Here is a 22,466-nt window from a genome sequence, read left to right on the forward strand (position 1 = left end):
CCTGTCGATATGCACATTTACCTAGTATGTACTTATTATCTACAATGTTTCATGAAATTCTGTTGTGTGGTTTCAGAGAAGTTGCGATGACAAACTGTTGCAGAGGTATATTGAAGCAAATAAGTTCAAAGGGGCGTAACTCCTAGAAAAAAAAAAAAAATCGTAATTTCCTGTCGATATGTACATCTACGTAGTATGTCCTTATTATCTGAAAAGGTTTCATGAAATTCTATTGTGTGGTTTGAGAGGAGTTGCGATGACAAAAGGTTGCAGTAGTATATTGGGCAAATAAGTTCAAAGGGGCGTAACTCCTGGAACAAAAATTGAATCGTAATTTCCTGTCGATATGCACATCTACGTAGTATGTCCTTATTATCTACAAAGTTTTATGAAATTTTGTTGTGTGGTTTCAGAGGAGTTGAGATGACAAACTGTTGCAGTAGTACATTAAAGTAAATAAGTTCAAAGGGGCGTAACTCCTAGAAAAAAAATTAAATCGTAATTTCCTTTCGATATGAACAACTACATAGTATGTCCTTATTATCTAAAAAGGTTTCGTTAAATTCTGTTGTGTGGTTTGAGAGGAGTTGCGATGACAAGAAACAGGACTGATGGACTGACGGACGGACAGACGGACGGACAGACGGACGGACAGACGGACGGGTCAAAAACATTATACCCTCCGTAACTCGTTGCGTGGGGTATAATAACACCAAATATGGTTGTCCGATTGGTCTAAAAAATTTGCGGCAGATAAATCTTAACATGCTTATAATTTTAACCCATGTCAGTTATAAACTCATCATAGATACCAGGAGTCTTGCTTTAACTGCTTTAGTCTTCGAAATACAAGCAAAAATCTGCATTATACCCCCTGCAAAGCCATGGCGGTCATGTTTCCTAATGGACAAGAATAAAAAAAACCAAACTGTATGCTAGATACCTAGTGGTTTTATAGGTTAATATATAATATTGGAAAAAATGTTTGCACAGAACGACGGACGGACGACGATCAACGGACGCAAAGAGATGGCAAAAGCTTACATGACCTTTAAGGCAAGGTTAGCTGAAAGTAGTCTGTCATTTACGACCATTTGACTTATTTGGAGATCTTCTTTCTTTTTCTTTTCTATCTATTAGTTTTGTACATTAAAGGACGACGACAGACGACAGACGTCAAGTGATGAGAAAATCTTACGTGGCCCTGTTGGCCATGTGAGCTAATAAATTTACACAGACCTATAAAAGAAAGAAGACATTACTATCATGCACATTATTATTATTGTGGTTTAAGATATCTTGTGAGTCATCATAATATATTACTTACTATCAGTTAAATTACTCCAAATTTCTTTTTCAACATGCATAATTTCTTCCTTTCTGTTCAAAGAAGTTATTGTTCCTCCTATAAAATAATGAAACTTTGTTTACTAGAAAGCATTTGATTTTAAAATTTAAAGTTTATGCTGCTTATAGTGCAAATCAAAGAAACGAAATTATCTTGTGTGAAGCTCTAAAATTCAAACCTAATTCGGCGATAAAGTGTATCGACAAGTAGTAGGTATTTCTATGGGCACTAACTGCGCCCCTTTAATAGCAGATTTATTCCTGTATTGCTATGAATCTCAGTTTATGACCAAACTCAGTAAAGACATGTCATTGTTACATTTGTTTGATACATTCAACAACACCTTCTGTTATCTAGATGATATTTTTTCGTTAAATAATCCAGAGTTCTCTAAATATACTACCGAAATTTACCCAATAGAACTTACTTTAACTAAATCTCACATAAACAGCAGTAGTTGTCCTTTTCTGGATTTGGACATTTCAATCTCTAAAGGAAAACTCCATACGAAAATTGACGACAAAAGAGACGATTTTTCATTCCCTATTGTTAATTTTCCTTTTTTAGACGGCGATGTTCCTTTGGCTCCATCATACGGTGTTTATATATCCCAACTCGTTCGTTATGCCCGTGTGTGTAGTGATGTCATAGATTTTAACGAACGTAATCAATGCATCACTGGTAAATTATTAAATCAGGGATTTCGTTACCATAAATTACGTAAAACTTTTGCTAAGTTCTTTCATAGATACAAAGATTTGATTAGTAAATTTGGCTGTACTTGTAGAAAACTGATTAAAAACTGTATTTCACATCCTAAATTTTACGGTAATATTGTACTTAAAGCGCGGAAATCACTATGTGATCCGTGTAAACTCATCGAACCTTAAAACAAACTTATTAGTAAAGGTTATCTTACCAATGTTGTAATTAGATCTTTGAATATAGTTTACATTGGCACTAATATCGATTTTGTCATCAGCAAATTAAACATAACTAAATTTGTATTCTTTTCAAACGGGATGTATAAAGACACACCCACGTTCGTTTTGATCTATAAAGAGGTTAAACTCCTAACTATCCTACTGTCTGTCGATACATTTATTTTTGGCATTGCACTAGTCATGTCTTCTTTGACTGTCCATGACGTTAAAATACTAAATCCCTGGGATGTGTTTTAGTTGATTTTAGTCTCTGAAGCATGATTTTTTATTATTAATTGTTTTGGCTTTTAACTGGCTGTCAGTAACTGCGAGTACTCTCAAATCGTACTTTCTTGTTTATTTGACCTGTTGATACTAATTGTATTGCTTTTTTGTTATTTAATGTTATTCAGGGTTATATCTGGTCTATATACCAGCTTTTATAAGTGTTTGGTATTACTATAAACTTTCATTTCGTACTATGAACATCAAAATTATTTATTTTGTAAAAATATTTCCTTTCTCTATTGGAACTGTATACGTATACCTAACAACAAAATTATTTTCATTTACCTGTGTTTAAAGTAATTGCAAACGGCTGATATTTTTGTTCGAGCAGATTGTTTTTCTTTAATTGTTTAACATTTCATACCGATATAACATGTTACTTTTATTATTCTTCCCTTAGTTTATTTATTTTGTATTTACATTGTATCATAGGTCAAATTTATTTGTTCAGTGTATGTTCAATGGTGTTAATATGTCCTTTGATTGAGTTAAGCTATTTCAGTTGATATTTTATAGTGTGTCTTTCTATGTTGTGATGTTACACTATTGTTTCAGAAAAAGGGTGAAGGTTTGGTACAATTAAAACATTTAAACCGCTGCATTTGTTTCCACCTGTCCTAAGTCAGGAATCTGATGTTCAGTAGTTGTCGTTTGTTGATGTGGTTCATAAGTGTTTCTCGTTTCTCGTTTTTTATATAGATTAGATCGTTGGTTTTCCCGTTTGAATGGTTTTACACTAGTAAATTTGAGGGCCCTTTATAGCTTACTGTTCGGTGTGAGCCAAGGCTCCGTGTTGAAGACCGTACTGTGACCTGTAATGCTTTACTTTTATAAATTTTGACTTGGATGGAGAGTTGTCTCATTGGTATTCATACCACATCTTCTTACATCTACTAACATATAAAATTGTACAGATGATTTAAAGATTTGTTTTTAATGTCAATCAATATTAGGTATGATGAAGATGGAGAATATCATATGGCTTCTTCAATATCACACCTGTATCAACCCGAGACACCAATATAATCCCAAGAGCTCTGCTCGAGGGATTATATTGGTTGAGGGTTGATAAAGAGTGTGATATAGAAAAGGCCATATCATATACACTTTATTATATACATGTACCTCAAGTACAACTGATTTAGATGTTTTTTCACGTGACATGACGTAAAGCATATATAAGGGGTTTGATAAAGCCCTTGTAACCGTGACTGATATCGATTACGTGGCGTCATACAGATTAGGGGTTTGATAAAGGCTTTGCAACCGTGACTAATATCGATATTACACATACAATATACTTGTATTTACTACTAAGTATATAATAAATGGCGTTATTATATGTGAAAAGTAATACTAGTAGATAACTTGTTGTTGTCATAAGTGTTAAAAACGAAAATAACGCATTACAAATCTATTTCCGGTTTCACCTTCAACTTAAATAAATTTAATGCTATAAATGTAAAGTCACCTTTTTGACTAGGAATCTTCAAAAGGTTTTCTTTAAGTAAAACAAACTCATGACGAGGTGGTGAACATGGAGAATCTAAAAACGATATGTAAATTTTGCATTTGAATATGAAAAACGTATACATTATATACATGATATAGAAATTATAACATCAATATCATACTTTATGTGTGACTGTACCGCAAGCGATTCACATAAATATTGATCATAGATACTCCGAGAGGCAAAATTATAGATTAAACGCAGGAAAGCTCAGAACCGAAAGTTTGATAGGCATTCTCAAATGAATAAAAGCAAACATACCTGTTTAATTTAATCAAAGCGCTTTCATGAATTTACATAAAAGTATATCTGTGGAACGTGAAAAAGCACGAATTAAACAAAATTTACATAAGGAAGATTAAAAACCAGAAATGATTCATGTACATATTCGCCATATGATAAGCAATATATAAATTTTCGACAGTCGCTATATTTACATTAATGACCCTATATATAGACTTCCCCCATAGTCAATGTATATTAAAAGATGACCTCGTGTTGATCTCTATGCATCGTTTCTGCTTTTTCATGTTTGCGGGTTGTTTTTCAATTGATAATAGCATTGTACCCCATTATATTTATATTTCACGTGTCTTCTTGTAGATTTATTGGTAGACGTCAAGCGAGTGATTACCAAATATGTCCTCTTAATCATATCGAAGCAAATATCATGGACAGTTTAAACTTCGAAGTAAAAAAAATAATCTAACTCACATTTTATATTAAACTGATCTTTGAATTTATCTACAAGTTCATGGTGTCGTTCCAGGGATAGTGCATTGTATAAGTATGTAATTGGGTTTTGCCCTAAACTTGTGACCGTTTCAAGCCAAAATGCCAAATAATGGCGAAAATGGTTGTCCATTTTTTCTACTGACAAATGAAAAAGCTCTTTAGGGTTGTATCCAAGTTCTGCAAGAAATGTAGTCCATTTTAAACCACATGATGCAGTCAACTCAAGAAAAAACCTGTGGATTTTGTCATCTTCATCTGAAAGAAAAAAAAATATGAGTGTTAATAGACAAAACATAAAACGAATAGAGATAATCAGTAATACTTTCTAAAGTACTACTTCAGTTCAAACAACAATTTCACCAAGTACTTCAAGACTACAAACACAACATTAAAAATGTAAGAAGATGTTGTATAATTGCCATGAGAAAATTCTACACCAGAGACCAAATGACGTAGAAGCTTACAAAGTTTAAAAAGCCATAAATATGAAAACGCTAGAAAGTTTTAGCTCACTTTAACAGTTTTAAAATATATAGTTCAAATCATGCCGATACTGAAGCACTGTTTATAGAAGGATATTACTACTTTTGGTTGATAGTTCACCAGTGATAGTTTAGATCTAATAAATGGTTAAATTTGACTAAACAAATGCAGTTTACATTCCTTTGTTTCTAAGAGGTTTATTCACTGTATTTCTTCCTTAGTCCTGATCGTTTCTTTTAAAAAAGGAGATATGATTAGGCAACTTTTTGGACCTTTGAATTCAAAATAAAAAAGTATCATCAATCTATTTAAATTTAGATGTTCACAAGACATTAACCTTTAGATGTAAGTTTATTATTTTTTGAATTTACAGTGTCACAGGTATTTGCTTTATAGCTTATTATTTCTTGCAAATTGTCAGAATTTACCAAAATAGCACCATTTTGAGATCTAGTCATTAATATTAAATATGAGACACGGCTTACCCCAAAAACGATATTTTACAACTTGATATCTTATGTAAAAATGTTTTAAAGGGCAAAGTATCTTTTTAGGTAAGGCGTTGTCTCTCATAACTAATCTTACCGAGAGTTTTGTGCACAATGATTTTTTTTCAAAAACGTCAATTTCAACACATATAGAACGCCATAGTGACAGCTCAACTCACTTTTCTCAACTGAAGTGACCAAATTATATATTACCCTATTCATATATCTGTAGACATAACATAATTTTGAAATGAAGAACTTTATTATTTAGGCCATATAATGACTATACTAATCATGTTTAAACAGATTTATATATTTCTGAAACAACAAAAATGTTAATTGAACATTGCGGTATAATTATGAAGTAAATAAAATCCGAAAAATCCAAAATATATAACTGTTGTATTTTCCTCCATCCGGGTAAAGAAACGTTATCAATCTATAATCAATTTCCTTAAGTGATGATTAGACATTGTTATCTTAATGATGTCAATATTAGTTGATAAAAAAAGTAATTGTAAAAACTGTGAACGAAATCTGAACTTGCCAATTTGCTGACGTTGAATCGTCCTAAGATGACATTGCTAAACAGTAGTTTCAATAAAGACGGAAGATCGTTGATTATTTTTTATCAAAATCATGATTTGTTATAAATGCTGGACATTTAGCGGTAATCATGAAGCGATCTGCAAAGCAAGACAAAGTACAATGCTCTGATGATGGTATCAACACAAGACTCCAATGAATTCAACTACCAAAGAGTTGCTAATCTTTGGAACAACATTACCAACAGATGCCTAGACATTGGTGAGTCGAATTAAGACACCGACAGAAGAGACAACCACAAAAGACATCTCAGAGACATGTTCTAGTGCTTTAACCTCAAAATGACAATTGTGCTTACTGTGTTATGCGCTGTAATGTGTTATTATCCTCGATAACTATATATTTAGGAGTTTAATAAAGGCGTATTAACATGTTTTTCGGTATGTAAGTTCTACCCACTTACCTTCGGTTCGTGTGCTTGTTTGTCTTTGATGAGATGTACCTGTAAATCATTGATACTATAAAATACTTATACAAATATGAAATATGGTATGATTGCCAATGCGATAACTCTCCGTCCGAGACCAAATGACGTAGACTGTTATTACTAATGATCTTTATGGATCGATAGCCCTTGTATCTTTTGCTGAATTAAGGCAACAGTAGTAAACCGCTGTTCAATAGTCGATTCGATTAAGGAAAAAGAAATCCGGGTAACAAACTAAAACCGAAGGAAACACATCAACTCGTATAGCAATGCGAATTCAAGTAGGAGATTAAGTACCATATGCATGAAACTAAATTGTTCTAAACAAAAATTCTGGAAAATACTCTCTTAATAAGGTTTTATATTTTGTATCGAGAAGTGCGTCAAAGGTTAATTGTATTTTTTTTGTCATTTTTGTTTTTGTTTTGTTTTGTTTACTTTGTTATATTTTTTTATGTTTTGCACGAACAACCCACAAAACAATACAAAAGGGAAGTTTGAGCAACATTAATCATGCTAAGATGTGTATCGGAAGGGTAGTACATGTCACTGCTTTAGTAAGTCTAACAGTTTGCAGTTTTAAAACAAGTAAAACTAAGACCTATTGTTCACTACTGATACACCAACTATAAGTATTTTGTAAACAGGAAGTTGATGAGTGGTTGATGTTAAACAGTCACAAGGTATAGCATGGTCACATGAAGCTAGATTCCAAATTTCAGAAGGCCTTGGTGTGTAGTTCATGGGAAAATGCGACGAAAATTCGCACATTGCCATTAGGTAAAAGAAAACACAAGTATTTGATAAACAGGAACATTTTGGACGATGAATCTCAAAATGAATCACACACGTTAGCATGCTCACATGCAGCTTGATATGAAATTTCATGAAGGCCTGATTTGTTAATCCTGAGAAACATATCAGCGATGAATCTAAAAATTCGTTATACGGTGTTGTGTGATATGGTATAATGGACGTGAAATTACTATGTAGACAGTACGGTAGTTGGGTATGATCCATTGTAAACTACCCAACTCAGGATAGCTACCAGGTAACGAGAGTTGGCGTATTGGCGGGAATAAGGACGCAACGAATAACACTTTACCAGAGACATATCAGAGGATATTTGGTCAGTTAGTATCTATAGAGACTTTGCATTGTATTATTAGAATTAGTATTGGGTGATAATACTCGGAAATCACATAACTGGCGCTTGGCGAGCAGGGTTTCCTGTGTTAAAAAGGACGATTTAATCGAGACACAGAAGTGAAATTGCGAAGTTAATATTGCTATATTTGGTATATTATGAAGTGTTTGAACACGGAAATAATATAAGCATAAAAAGCTTGCGTTTATTACATTGTTTACAAAATTTACTTTCGATAATTGTTTCACGTTTTGCTAAAATTAGCCTTTTTGCGTGGAAATTAGTCAAATAGCCGTTATCAGAGCAAATTAGAAGAATTAGCCATTTTCAGAGAAAATTAGCCGGTTTTTTTTTCTGTGGTAAGCCACATAGCACATTCACATTAATTTTTTTGTCTGGTTCAGCAACCAGTGGTTTTATTGAATTGTATTTTTGTTATCATAACATAATCGCAGACTTAGCTTTTCAGAAGGAACGTACAAAGATTAATAGCTGTACTTATTTAAGAATTATTGTTGTTACCTGGTGTTGGAAATGTCACAGCTGACAATATTATCTCTTTGAGAGAGACATATGGTAATATTCAGCTTGAGCATCTTTCTGAAATACCAAGACTTCGACTTGCTGATTTAATAGATTTTTCACCAGTTACACAGCAACAAGAATGCAAATCACGGACTCAGTCAAGTTTTGATTTATAGGACTATGTTGATTATGGTGAAGTTAAGACATCTGGATTTCATTCGGAATATGCAAGACGAGAAGCAGAAAACAATGACTTTTCAGATTCTGACACACCTTCTGATGAATGTTTGCTTAAACCTGAGCCTGAGGAAGTCAAACGTCAGTTATCACGTCCCAGTTCAGCGATAAGCAAGCCATTAAATTACACTTTGCAGCATGGGGACCACCAGTATTCAACAAAATTGTCAAGACCTGATGAAAGAAAACCATTACTACAAACCAAGTATGATGACCAGGATAAAGTTCAAGATTTTTCAAGTGATCGACAGTTTAAGCCAGACAACATTCAACGAACCGATGAATTAGGGTACATTAAACCACGTACCAGATTAAATGTTGAGCAAGACATTGAAAAACGTGATTATTCACGTAACCAAAATACACAACAGCAGACATCACAATTGGTATGGCAGCAAGGGCCCGATGAGCACAAACCTAAATCAGAAAGGCCAGTTCCAGTCCCAAGACGTAATCAACGGTTAGAATCGCATACACCATCAACTATAATCCGTCGCAGAATACCTTCACCAGAAATCCGACGCAGAATACCTTCACCTGAAATCCGTCGCAGAATACCTTCACCAGAAATATTTAGGAAACCAGTATATTCCTTGAGAACACCAAATCCAACATATTCTTCTACAATAAACAGAAATATGTATTCTCCAAGACCATTTTTGAGTTATGAGGAGTCACCACAATTAATGCATCCAGCTAAACCAAAATCAAAGAACCTAGAAATACCAAAAGGACTGAAGTATGATGGATCATCAAGTTGGAAAACTTTTGACACCAAGTTTCAAAGGTATGCTGATCGTTTATCGTGGACTACCACGGAACGAAAAGACCAACTTTGTTGGTGTTTACATGGTAAAGCAGGTGATTACTATATGCAAATTTAATTGACAGGGACCAAGGTGTGGATTATTTTGTTTTAATTCACAAATTAGAGAAAATGTTTAATTTTCAAGATTTACCAGAGACTTTGCAAATTCAGTCATGAGTGCACGACAAAATACAAATGAGAAATTGGAGGATTGGGCAGACCGAGTTCTCTCGTTAGCCTGTAAAGCCTTTAGAAATCTTCCCGACAGTTATATGTATACACAAGCTATCTGGAAAATATGCCAGGGATGCTCAGATAAAGAAGCTGGTCAACATGGAGCCACAGCCAGACCAACATCTGTTGAAGCAGCAATTGATCAGATAAAATGGTTCCAACATAACCACACAGCTATATTTGGTAAACCAACCGGTAGACGTGACCCAACACCAAATCAGGATGAACCAAGTTATGATTATGATAGCGACCTAGCTGTTCACGCCATTAGTAAGACAGATACAAAGTCCGAATTGTTTAAACAAATGGAAACATTGCTAGAAAAGATGACTGCTATGGAAGCATTTCATAAGCAGGAAAATGGAGACCTCAAACAGCACCTTCAAAAACAACAACAGGCAAAACAGTTTCCTACACAAAATGAATTCCAGCCAGCAGTCCAACCATTTAGCCAGCAAAATCAAGGTAACACCTTCAATGGGGCACGCCCCGTCAGTAGCAACAACTGGAACAGCCAGCGATAACAATAAACTACCGGAACAGTTGCAGAACATATTAGATAAATCCAGTACACTTGCTGAAGACCAAAAGTCCAAAGTTGCAAATTTACTTCATGAATTTGCTGATGTTTTGGCACTAGTTGATTTTGACTTAGGAACATTTAACCACATTGAACACGAGATTGATACAGGTGATGCGCGCCCTATCAAACAAAGAATAAGACAAACACCCATGTGTTTTGCACACAAAGAAGAAAACCATTTAAAGAAAATGTTAGATGCAGGTATAATAGAACCATCTATATCAGAATGGGCATCTGCCCCAGTACTTGTGCGCAAGCGCGATGGCACCTTGCGCTGGTGCATTGATTACCGGAAGTTGAATTCAGTGACGAAAAAAGATGTATATCCGCTTCCCTTGATAGACGAATGTTTGGACACTTTGGCGGAAAACGAATGGTTTTCAAAATTGGACGCTTATAGTGCATATTATCAGATGAATTTGAAGGACTCAGACAAGGAAAAGACCGCCTTCATCACTAAATATGGATTATTCCACTTTGTCCGAATGAGTTTTGGCCTTTGCAACGCCCCTGGGACATATTCACGAGTAATGAATCTCGTTCTCCGAGGTTTAACATGGAATGTTGTACTCGCCTATGGACGATATTCTAGTAATGGGAAAGACATTTGAAGACCATTTACAGAATTTGAGGTCAGTTTTTGAACGTTTCCGGGAGTATGGGCTAAAATTGAAACCCAGGAAATGTGATTTCTTTAAACAGGAAATAGAATTTTTAGGCAGAACAATCAATAGAGATGGTATGGCAATTGGCAGTGAATATGTTGAAGTTGTTAAAAAATGGAAAGAACCTACTACAACAAGAGAGGTTGAACAATTTCTTGGCTTTGCTAATTATCATAGAACTTTCATAAAGAATTTTGCAGATTTATCCTACCCTTTGTATCAATTGACCGGTAAGAAACCGTACAAATGGGGAGATTCTGAGCAAGAGTCTTTTGACAGGCTTGTAGAGGCATTGACAACAACTCCTTTATTGGCATTACCCAACAATAAAGATCCGTTTATTTTGGACACAGATGCTTCCAATTTCGCAATTGGTGCAGAGTTAATACAAGTACAAGATGGTGTAGAGCGTCCCGTTGCCTACGGAAGTTTTTCATTAACCCATGAGCAAAAACAATACTGCACGACACGAAAAGAATTGCTTGCAGTAGTGAAATTCACCAGACAATACAGACATAACCTTTTAGGGAGAGAGTTTATAGTCCGTACAGACCATAGTAGTTTAACATGGTTATTGCACTTTAAAGAGCCACAACGACAACTAGCTCGATGGTAAGAGGGGCTAAGCCAGTATCACATGACAGTGAAGCACAGGCGAGGAAAAAGACATTAAAATGCGGACGCATTATCACGTCTGCCAGATTTAGCCCGTACACAGAATAGATGAGCAGCTGAGAACGTGCTAAAACACAATCTACCCTGCGGAGCATGCGATTATTGTACTCGTGCTCACCAAAGTTGGCTTGGTTTCCAAGAAGACGTAGATAACGTTATTCCGTTAGCTTCACATCAGGACTGTAAAAGTTATGGGCAACCACATAATACCACTTACAGTACTACCGAGTTCTTTGATTTCTGAGAACAATTTACTGAAACAGGACATTGCACAACATACAAATGTAATTATAAAGGATTGTTCAATATCTCAAGAGGGGGACCAGAACGTGACAAGTCACGTTAATGGAAATTTAGGTACATCTCAGGACCAGCAACAACCATTTGACAGTACCAACCAAGATAAAGTAAGCCAGAACCAAAATGTTTGTCACAATTCAGTTGAAATATTCACTACACCGCTTGGTATGTCAGTTTACGCGACATATTTGGACCTCCCAAATGTAAATGCCATTACTGAGACAGATATAGAAGCTAGTACTTATTCACCCGAGCAATTACGAGATTACCAGTCTAAAGACCCAGACTTGGAATTAATACTGGTATGGTTTAGGGACAAAACAGAGCCATCAGAGGCTACAATATTCAGATGCAGTCCAACAGCTAAAAAATATTGGATCAACAAAGATATGTTCTACTTAGATGATAATGGAATATTGAGAAATTTGGACAAGAAGGACAAAACACCAAGACTGGTGGTACCAAGAGATCTTGTTGAATAAGTGATAGCATTATGTCATGATATTCCTGCTGCAGGTCACCAAGGTATGAACTATTCAATAGAACCACATTGAGAATCAAGGCAAAAAATCAATGGTATGGTATGACACAACGAATTAGAGACTTTGTCAAAACATGCAGTACGTGCAATTTACATAAGAAGCCGAACAGGAAAGCAAAATGTCCGCTAACGCAGTTTCACGCAGGTGCACCGATGGAGCGTGTCCACTTGGATTTTCTGGGACCACTGCCAGAGACGAAATTTGGGAATGCACATGTACTAGTAATGGTTGATCAGTTTTCCAAATGGATGGAATGTGTTCCGTTGCCAGCGCAAACTGCAGAACATACGGCAAGAGCTGCTGTGAACGAGCTTTTTTCTCGTTTTGGATTTCCATTTCATGTTTTTACGGACCAAGGACGCAATTTTGAAAGTAAGCTTTTCAAATCCATCTGTGAAATCTGGCAAATGCACAAAGCGAGAACTACTCCGTACAGACCATCATCAAACGGACAAGCAGAACGTTGCAACAGAACCTTAATGGACGCCGTCCGTTGCTTCGTTTCTAAACAACCAGGCAATTGGGATGAACATTCGGCACAGTTGGCAGGAGCTGTCCGGTCGTCAGTTAACAGAAGTACTGGTTTTACGCCAAACATGCTGATGCTTGGGAGAGAGGTTAACCAGCCTGTTGGTTTATTGTACAGCGTACCTGGTGCTAAAACAATTGAGTCACAAGATGAGTATGTGAAAAGACTCAGAGATGCCATAACATCTGCACATGAAATAGTGCGCAACACGCTAAAAACTACACAGAATACCATGAAACGTGATTATGATGTACATATTCTAGAGAAGGAATACAAAAAAGGAGACTTAGTTTATGTTTTAGACACGGCAAAAATTAAAGGTAGGGCGAAGAAATTGGAACCACTTTGGAAAGGTCCAGGACTTGTATGTGCCAAATTATCTTCGTATGTGTACAAGATAAAATTACAAAAGACGTTACTGACAATAAATCATGACCGTTTAAAGCCATGTAAAGACAGAGAAGTACCACCCTGGTTAAAACAGTGCCAGCACCGATTGCAGGACGGTGAAGATATAACAAAGGCAATTAATCAAGACTTATACTGTTTGTGCAGAAAACCAGATGATGAACTGATTATGATACAGTGTGATTTCTGTGATGAGTGGTACCATGGAGCTTGAATAGATTTGACACCAGAGTTGGCTGACACTATGGTAAAGTTCAGATGTCCACGGTGCCAAGACTCCGGTACCGCAAGGTAATTTAAAAAAATAAGACAGGATACTATGATGTACATTTAAAGCAGATTCGTGTGTACATAGAGGATAAAGTAAATCAGTTCTAAATTTTGAGGGGAAAAAAAAGAGGAGAGCATGTGATATAATTTCATTAATTTTCGCTATCCAATGTCGTCATGAATCAACAAAATCGCTGGAGAAAACGCCTTCTTTAACATGTTTAATGTTGCAAAATTATCAGACTTTCGTTGGCATATAATATTATAACATTCGATCGGAAACTAATGGGCAAGACATTTACAGTAAGTTATAAAAATTCAAGTTTAATAAATATATGTATCTCACCTTCCTCGCTAGGTGTTTCTCTACTTGGGTAACAATCACCTGTTGAAGAAACTTATAATAGTAACAGAAGGTCATCCTATAGTATCACTTACATGTTCCATTCCATTAACGAATATATAGTGTCGTTGTGTGGAGTGCAAGATATCACTTTGATTATCATCATTTAATTTATAGTTTTGGGGGAAATGGACATTTTAGACATCAGACATTTTGAATTGTTTGTTATTGCCACCCTTTTGTATCTTTTCAATTTTTGTAAAACGCTGGAGGGAGGGGGCAAAAAAAATACGGAAAAACAAGTCAACACAAAACACTTCACTGGGAACTAACGACTATGCAACACGAGACCATATAAAATTGAGCTCGTACTCAAGTCCTTCAGAATGGTCAGAAAATATTCAAATTTTAAAGTAAATTTGGATTTTATTAGATAAATACTTACCATCATAAATTCTGAGTGTAACCCCAATTGCGTCATAGGTCAGATGGAATATCCCGACTAAAAATAAACGTACTCTCACTGGTCCGGACATATACCCCTGTTTGCCCATATTCTCCCATTCAATTTCCTCAAGACAGAAACGTAAGGAAAGGGGATGAAGGGGAGGAGGGACGGACCTATAATTTATGATGGTAAGTACTTATCTAATAAAATCCAAATTTACTTTAAAATTTGAATATTTTATAGCTATAAATACGTTACCATCATAAATTCTGAGTAACAGAATCTAACGTAAAGCTGAATCCCCTGTAACAGAAGAAACAGGAGGAAAGTTCAATCTTTGTGCTGAAACTAGAGGTCCAAGAGAGTATAAACTCTCGGTAAAAGTAGCCATAGATTGGAGGTAATGATAGATAAAAGAGTTCTCATTTCTCCAGAAACCTGCAGACAGTACCTCTCCTAAAGATGCACTGTTAAACGGAGCCCAGGATGTAGAGATACCCCTAACATCATGAGCTTTAACATTAAAACTATTCAAAAGTTCTGCCTTAGAAGAACCATAAGCTAAAGATATGCATTTGCATATCCAAGTAGAAATAGTTTTAACAGAAAGATCTGAGATTCCTTTTTTAATAGGAATAAAGAGTCTTGAGTTAGAAACAGAACGTAAACTACTCGTTCTATCCAGATAAATAGAAAGGATTCTTACTGGACATAAAAGTACAGAAATAGAATCGCTAGGGAGCGCAGGAATCACGACTGGTTCTGCACCCTTATCCGGAATCTGATTCTTTGCCAAAAAAGCAGGATCAGTTAAAAGAATAACAGAAGATTTATCCCTGTTAAATCGAAGGCAAGCATCAGAAATAGAGAAGGCATGGATTTCACTCCTTCTCCGTCCAGAAGCCAAAGATAAAAGAAAACAGCATTTATCATGTTTATAGGAAAAAACCTTAAATCTATTGTTTCTGCTGGTTCAAAAGGAGGAAGTTTTAAAAAGGATAAAACTAGTCCAAGGTCCCACTTAGGAACTAAAGTTTTTTGTCTTGGTCTTTCAAGACTAAAACTACGAACCAAAAGAGAAATATGCTCATTGTTTCCAAAATCTGGGCCACCAGAAATATGAATAGTTCTTGAAATAGCTGATCTATATCCCTTAATAGTAGAGGGACATAATCCTTTGGATTCAAAAAGAAAAACTAGAAAGTCTGCTAATTGTTGTACTGTGACTTGGAAAGGATCAATTTCCCGCTCACTACACCAGCCTGAGAAGATTGACCACTTTGCATCATAGACAATGCTAGTGGAGTCTCTGACAGACTTTGTGAGATGCTTGGTTGCCCCTTCAGAAAAACCTCTCTTTCTGAGGCTAACCCTGAGACAAGCCAGGCGTGTAGATGAAGTTTTTCTGGGTTTTGATAAAGATCCTTGCCCTTGATTTGAGACAGAAGGTCTGGTCTCAGAGGTAGAACTAGAGGACAAGCACATGATAGGCGCAGAAGGTCTGGAAACCAAGACTGTTTCGGCCATGCTGGAGCAATAACTATGATCTTGCAATTTTCCCCTGCTATTTTCTGAAGTACTGAGGAGAGAAACCTGAAAGGAGGAAAGGCGTACCCGAACATTCCTTTCCACGATAGGCTCATTGCATCTACCGCAAAAGATTTTGGATCTGGAACCGGACACACAAATGTTGGAAGTTTGTGATTGAGACTGGTCGCAAACAGATTTATCTGAGGTGACCCCCAATGAAGAGTCACAGTTTTGAAAACTACTTGAAGTAGTTCCCACTCCGTGTTTACTGGAACAAGGGATCTGGATAGAGTGTCGGCTAGAATATTGAGGTGCCCCGCAATATGTCTCACCACTAGATGAACCGGGAGTTGAAAACACAGAAGGAGAATGTCTCTGGCTATCTAATAAAGAGAAGGTGAATGAGTTCCTCCCTGATTCTTGAGATAAGCAACAACTGTTGTCCGTGGCCAGAATGACAGACTGATTCTTTAGAGACAGTTGGAAATGATTCAGTGCAAGCAGAACTGCTTTCATTTTACAATACATTGATATGCTCTTCCAAAAGATCTGAATTCCAGACTCCCTAGATTGTAAGCCCCTCCAGTTAGCTCCCCAACTGAGGGTGGAGGAATCTGTGAATAATGTTAGACTGGGAACTTGAGGGGACAGACATAGGCCCCTCATTACATTTTCCCGCACTAACCACCATTGAAGATGTGGAAATAAAGGCTGAGTGATTGGAATCAATGCTTCCCATTCTTGTGAAGCTGGTATCCATAACTTGTGCAGATAAAACTGAAGCGGACGAATGTGAAGGCGTCCCAATGGAATTGCATCTGCCAGAGAATTCAATAGACCCAGAAGTTGCAAGAATTGACGTGCTGTGACTGATTGAACCGTCAGGAATAAATGTATTTTCTGACATAGTTTTGTAAATTTTTCCTTTGGTGGGAGAACTAGGCCTAGATTGGTTGGGAAATGTTCTCCCAGGAAAACAAAGTCTTGAGAAGGAACTATCTCTGACTTTTTCCAGGAGATTAGGAAGCCTAGGGACAGAAAACAATTGATGACCAAATCTGTCTGAACCCTCAATTTGATTTGGCAAAATTCCTTAAGAAGGGAATCGTCCAGGTAGGAATGAATCTGAATAGACAGGGAATGTATGTGAGCTAAAGCTGCCTGCATGATTTTGGTAAAAGCCAAAAGGGCTGTAGACAGGCCAAAAGGGAGAGCCTTGAACTGGAAAACTTTATTGTTCCAAACGAAGCGAAGGTATTTCCTGTAAGTATGGGAAATGGGAATGTGGAAATAAGCATCTAAAAAATCCATAGAAGTAGTCCACTTTCCTGAAAGGATTAAAGTCCTGATTGATCTGTTGTTTTCCATTTTGAAATGGGGAACAATAAGAAAGTTGTTCAGAATAGATAGGTCTATGACCGGCCTCATTCCTCCCGTCTTCTTTGGAACCAGAAAAAGACGGAAATAAAATCCCGGAGAAAGAGTTAAGAGCGACACCTCCTCTATTGCAGATTTTTGTAACATTGTGTCCACTTCTACTGATAGAAGTTGATACTTGACTGGGTCTTGAGTATGAGACAAACTTATCGGAACTGCAGACAGAGGAGGTGGGTTCTTGAACTGAAGTGTTAATCCCCCTCGAACTATTGACAGCACATAACAGTCTGAGGTAATTTTCTTCCACTGATTTAGGAAAAAACTGAACCTCCCCCTACTAGTATTGATTTTTGAGGAACTTGTTGTAAATTTTCCCCTGGGAAGCTGTCAATAACGTACGAGGGGGCAAGAACCTAGGTACTAGACCCACGTTTCTTGGGACCCTTAAAACCACCAGAAGGCTTACCTGAGCTTTTACCGGAGTTATGGGATTTGTTCTGCGGTTTGCCGTAGTTATTCTTCCTTTTCTTAGCAGAAAAAGGAAGACCACCTGAAGCAGAAGTACTAGTAAAACTAGATGTAGCATTAACCGATGTCTTGCCATTGTTAACTTGTACACTAACTTTGACTGGAAGAGGGTTTTTGCTGAGTTCCTCTTGAACCCGCTGTACGGGTAAACCAAACATCTTGTCAGTAAGTGGAGATTTCAGTAAAGAACCTTTCAAAGACTCAGCAACAGAAATGTTTTCAAGAAACTCTGCTCTTTTAAATAGGTTGCAATTATCAATAGAACCCATTAAAAGCAACTGAGATGAACCTAGAGCTTTATCCAGTTGAAGTAAGAAGGATCGTACTTCTGCTGGAACAATCGAAACTTCGCTGTTAAGCAAATGTCCGGTTGCAGCAAGAAAATGTTCGGCTGTGCCAAGAACTCGAGAAGCACTACGAAGGAGATTCTCAGTCTTTGACCAAACAGGTTGAGTGAGACGAAGACCATCTACTGGCTTTTGCCCAATAAAGATGAAAGAGATTTGTCACAACTGGGAACAAGTCTACCCAGTGAAGAATCAAAGATATCAAAATCCTTGTACTTAACCTGATCAGAAAAGAATGACATTCCAAATCCAGAGATGTTGTTATTAGCAACCTTTTCACTAGCAGAATTAGCGATACCTTCATTAATAATTTGTAAAGCAAATGCCATATGGCCAGATTCAGGAAAAGAATTGTGAGAAGTCACAGTATCCTGAGAAATACCACAGGAAGCTACAAAAGTTGAAGAAGGTTTCTTCGGCTTGGAAGAAGAGGCAAAAGGGATATGTGCTTCATCCCTCATCAATGTATACACCTTATCCCTAAGATCCTTCAAGGATGGAGGATCCTCAGTCTCCTTGGTGGGAGGTTGTTGAGCTGACTTAGAAGAAGGCTCAGGGGCCGTCTTCGATACCTTGGGAGAAGCAGAACTTTCAACATCCTCATCAGTGAAGAAAGCCCTTTCATGACTCCCAAGGGAAACAAAAAGCTCGTCATTCTCCCTCTCATCATATTCTACAGACTTAGGTTGATGAGAAGAAACTCTATTCTCCAGTAGAGACATACGACTGGATAGAGTACTAAATTCAGTCTTGAAAGACTCACCAAAGTCCAAAAAATAACTTCTGAAAACCATCTAAAGATGATGCACGATCAGAACCCTGAGTACCATGAGAAGAGCTAGAAGACTGAGGTCGAGAATCAGGTACGGTGGTAGAAGGAGCTACTGCAGGAGTCAAAGATACTGCTACGGGTGGATCAGAAGCTAAAGATGGAGTAGAAGCTACCCCAGAAGAGGGACCATAGAAATTGTCCCTAAAAGGTCAAAAACCAAGTTGGTTTGGCATAAACCCACCATAAGGATAAGACTGTGGCCAAGGTGGCTGAGACCATGAGGTTAAAGTTTGGGTGCCCGAGTTGGGAAGCATATACCCACAATAGGATAATGGGGGTCTTGAGTTCAAGCCCATAGCTGTACCAGGGACAGAACCAATAGTACCTGATGAATTAACAGGCCTCCCCCCCCCCCCCCCCCCCCAAATACATGGCCAAACCTTGTGAAAGGGTCGGATAGGTAGCATTACCAGACACCGTTGTCGAAACTACGGTCAATGTACTGGTAGTTTGGTGGGGGGACTTAAAGGTAGTGACCCATCCAGGAGATAGTCCGAACCAGGAATATTTACGTAAGGACTACTAGTATTCAAATTTAAGTCCATAATAAAATATACTTTAGTCAAAAAACACAATTAATTTGTTTAGAAATTCAAACTAAACAAGGAAATAAATTTCTAATAATATACACAATATATGAAAAGCAATTAAGCTATTCAAAACACTTTACAAACAACTAAACACTTCTCTGTTGAATCTGTAATAATTTACACGTGTGACCGATGTCGCAGATGGAAATTGAATGGGAGAATATGGGCAAACAGGGGTATATGTCCGGACCAGTGAGAGTACGTTTATTTTTAGTCGGGATATTCCATCTGACCTATGACGCAATTGGGGTTACACTCAGAATTTATGATGGTAACGTATTTATAGCTATAAAAACGTTCCTTTAGAGATGTGTTTTGTGTTACTCTTCTTAAAACACGACAAATATTATATTTTGATGCAACATACAAAATGGTTAATTAAAACATATATCTTATCTACCCGTAACATGATAATCTATATATAACCACCAGTACATACATATTTGTAACCTTGAGAAATGACATAAAACATGTAATATGAATGTTTAAAAACAATCTTTTAGAAACAAAGGATATATAAACACCACATACACTGAAAAACGAAATAGTTCAAGACTGATTGATTAATTGATGTTCAACGCCACTTTCAACACTGTTACGCAATTTCGTGACCGTCAGTTTTTATTGATGGAGGAAGTCGGACTGGAGTGCTCGAACAGAACCACCGACCTTCGGTAGGAAAACTGACAATCCTAGTCAATTTAGATATGATTCGAGTGCACCTGTCCAGCAAAAGAAACATAAGGTGAACTCGGGTAATCGGGAAGGTTAAATAGATGCTGCTCCACTAGTGGTACCCGTCATTTCGCTCATTACAAGAAATTTAAAATCATCAATTGCTTTGGTGCATTTGAGAAAAGGATGACATTATTTATGATGACACTAGAAAAACATTCGATATGTTGGTTTCAAATTCGCAATTAAAAATTCGTATGTCAGTAGCTTACTTGTAAGCACTTACCGTCAACAAGAAATCTGTATATACACTACGAAAAATTTGCAAAAAAATATGATACGTGAATATGACGATAAAGATACTTCCGTTTTTTATAGATTCTAGTTTTCAGTCCCCAAACTCGGTTAATAACTTAGAAAAACATATATATATGTACCAGCCTTTTTCCCCTGCATTGCCATGAATTTAAAGTCTGCAGGAGTGTTCATGCAAAGAATCTGATTTCATTGATTGGTGTTTGGAACATTTAAGCAAGATTCTACTAAAACTTATTTTCTCATTTTATTGCTTGCATATGCCTCAAATAGGAAAGTAGTTCGTATAGATCACATATATTTGAATGAATTTGTACTTACCAACCACTGAAGTATCACTGGAACGTTCCAAATACTCTGAAACATGAATACAAAAATACAATTTCAGTTTTAGGGCTTCAAACTTCTTGAATTTCATGAACAACAGTACAAACTATTAAAATAACCTGATTTTCAGTTATTATCATATTAAGGTACGAATCAAGAAACCACTCAAACAGATAGTTTACAATTCCTTTGCAAGATGCAAGATAACAAGATGTTGATGTTGTTTATATACATGTAGTCCAGCGGATATAAGAATAATTTATCACTTTATGGTAAAAGCATGAAACTTGGAATAATGAAAGGTTAAGGGGTATAAACAAAATTCAGATATGGAGCCACGAAAAAAAATCCAAAATGTCCGCCAAATTTAAGATGGCCGACATAACTTACTGGTATTACAATATTAAACTCTTGATGAAGTCTACCAATATGGAAGAGTTGAGTAGATATCACAAATTTAAGGAAATATATGTAAGATATGCCAATAATTATTTTTCAACTTTTTAAATACATAATTAATCAAAATGGCGTCCAAATTCAAAATGGCACCGTCAAAAATGTTAGAGTTTGAAGGTATTTATATACATGTGTTCGATTCCTAACATCACTGAAGAGACATTAATTGTCGAAATCCGGATATGGTGTACAAAAACCTTTGCACCTTTTGTTTGCGGTATATCATCTTTTCCGCAAGTTTATTGTTTTCTGTTTAGTATTAAATTTTTAATTAAGATCCATTTATTACATCGGTGATCCGTTTATTTGGCAATCGCCAATGGCAGTCAGCAGGGTTTAAGAACATTTGTTGTTCGACCTGTTAGTCAAATGCGTTTTGTTAAAATATACTTTTTCACTTTTTTGGTCCTTTGGAAAATGTTGTTTGTGCTGTATTTAGACCCCTCTAACAAGAAATTTGTTTTGCATGCACACGTATAAAAATTGCGGTTTTTATCCAACGCAATTATAGGTTTGAACGTTGTTTTCAATTTAGACTTGTTTATATTTTTTCGTTTGGGCTTGTATTATATTTGCCTTCGGGTTTATATGATCCGTTCATCCTATTTTGACTCCTCAAAATTCAAGAGTCTACCCTAAATTGAGGTAAATTGTATGGCTTTCCAAATACCGTTTCGATTCCTAACATCACTGAAGAGACATTAATTGTCGAAATCCGGATATGGTGTACAAAAACCTTTGCACCTTTTGTTTGCGGTATATCATCTTTTCCGCAAGTTTATTGTTTTCTGTTTAGTATTAAATTTTTAATTAAGATCCATTTATTACATCGGTGATCCGTTTATTTGGCAATCGCCAATGGCAGTCAGCAGGGTTTAAGAACATTTGTTGTTCGACCTGTTAGTCAAATGCGTTTTGTTAAAATATACTTTTTCACTTTTTTGGTCCTTTGGAAAATGTTGTT

The 22,466-nt window shown here is 36.4% G+C and overlaps 1 protein-coding gene across 3 annotated transcripts in view; it reads right to left on the reverse strand.

The window, feature by feature from the left end:
• Window positions 1-22,466, reverse strand: part of LOC127736627 (uncharacterized) — a 52,280-nt gene that overhangs the window by 11,447 nt on the left and 18,367 nt on the right. For all 3 annotated transcript variants that reach the window (XM_052247188.1, XM_052247189.1, XM_052247187.1), the window contains 6 exons: window positions 21,041-21,076; window positions 14,081-14,119; window positions 6,788-6,826; window positions 4,787-5,062; window positions 4,031-4,105; window positions 1,328-1,405 (listed from right to left, as the gene is read on the reverse strand). In XM_052247188.1, the coding sequence (XP_052103148.1) occupies window positions 1,328-1,405; window positions 4,031-4,105; window positions 4,787-5,062; window positions 6,788-6,826; window positions 14,081-14,119; window positions 21,041-21,076 (543 nt within the window). The remainder of the gene's footprint in view (window positions 1-1,327; window positions 1,406-4,030; window positions 4,106-4,786; window positions 5,063-6,787; window positions 6,827-14,080; window positions 14,120-21,040; window positions 21,077-22,466) is intronic.

Source organism: Mytilus californianus, unplaced genomic scaffold (assembly GCF_021869535.1).
Source record: "Mytilus californianus isolate M0D057914Y unplaced genomic scaffold, xbMytCali1.0.p SCAF_34, whole genome shotgun sequence".
Lineage (NCBI taxonomy): Eukaryota > Metazoa > Mollusca > Bivalvia > Mytilida > Mytilidae > Mytilus > Mytilus californianus.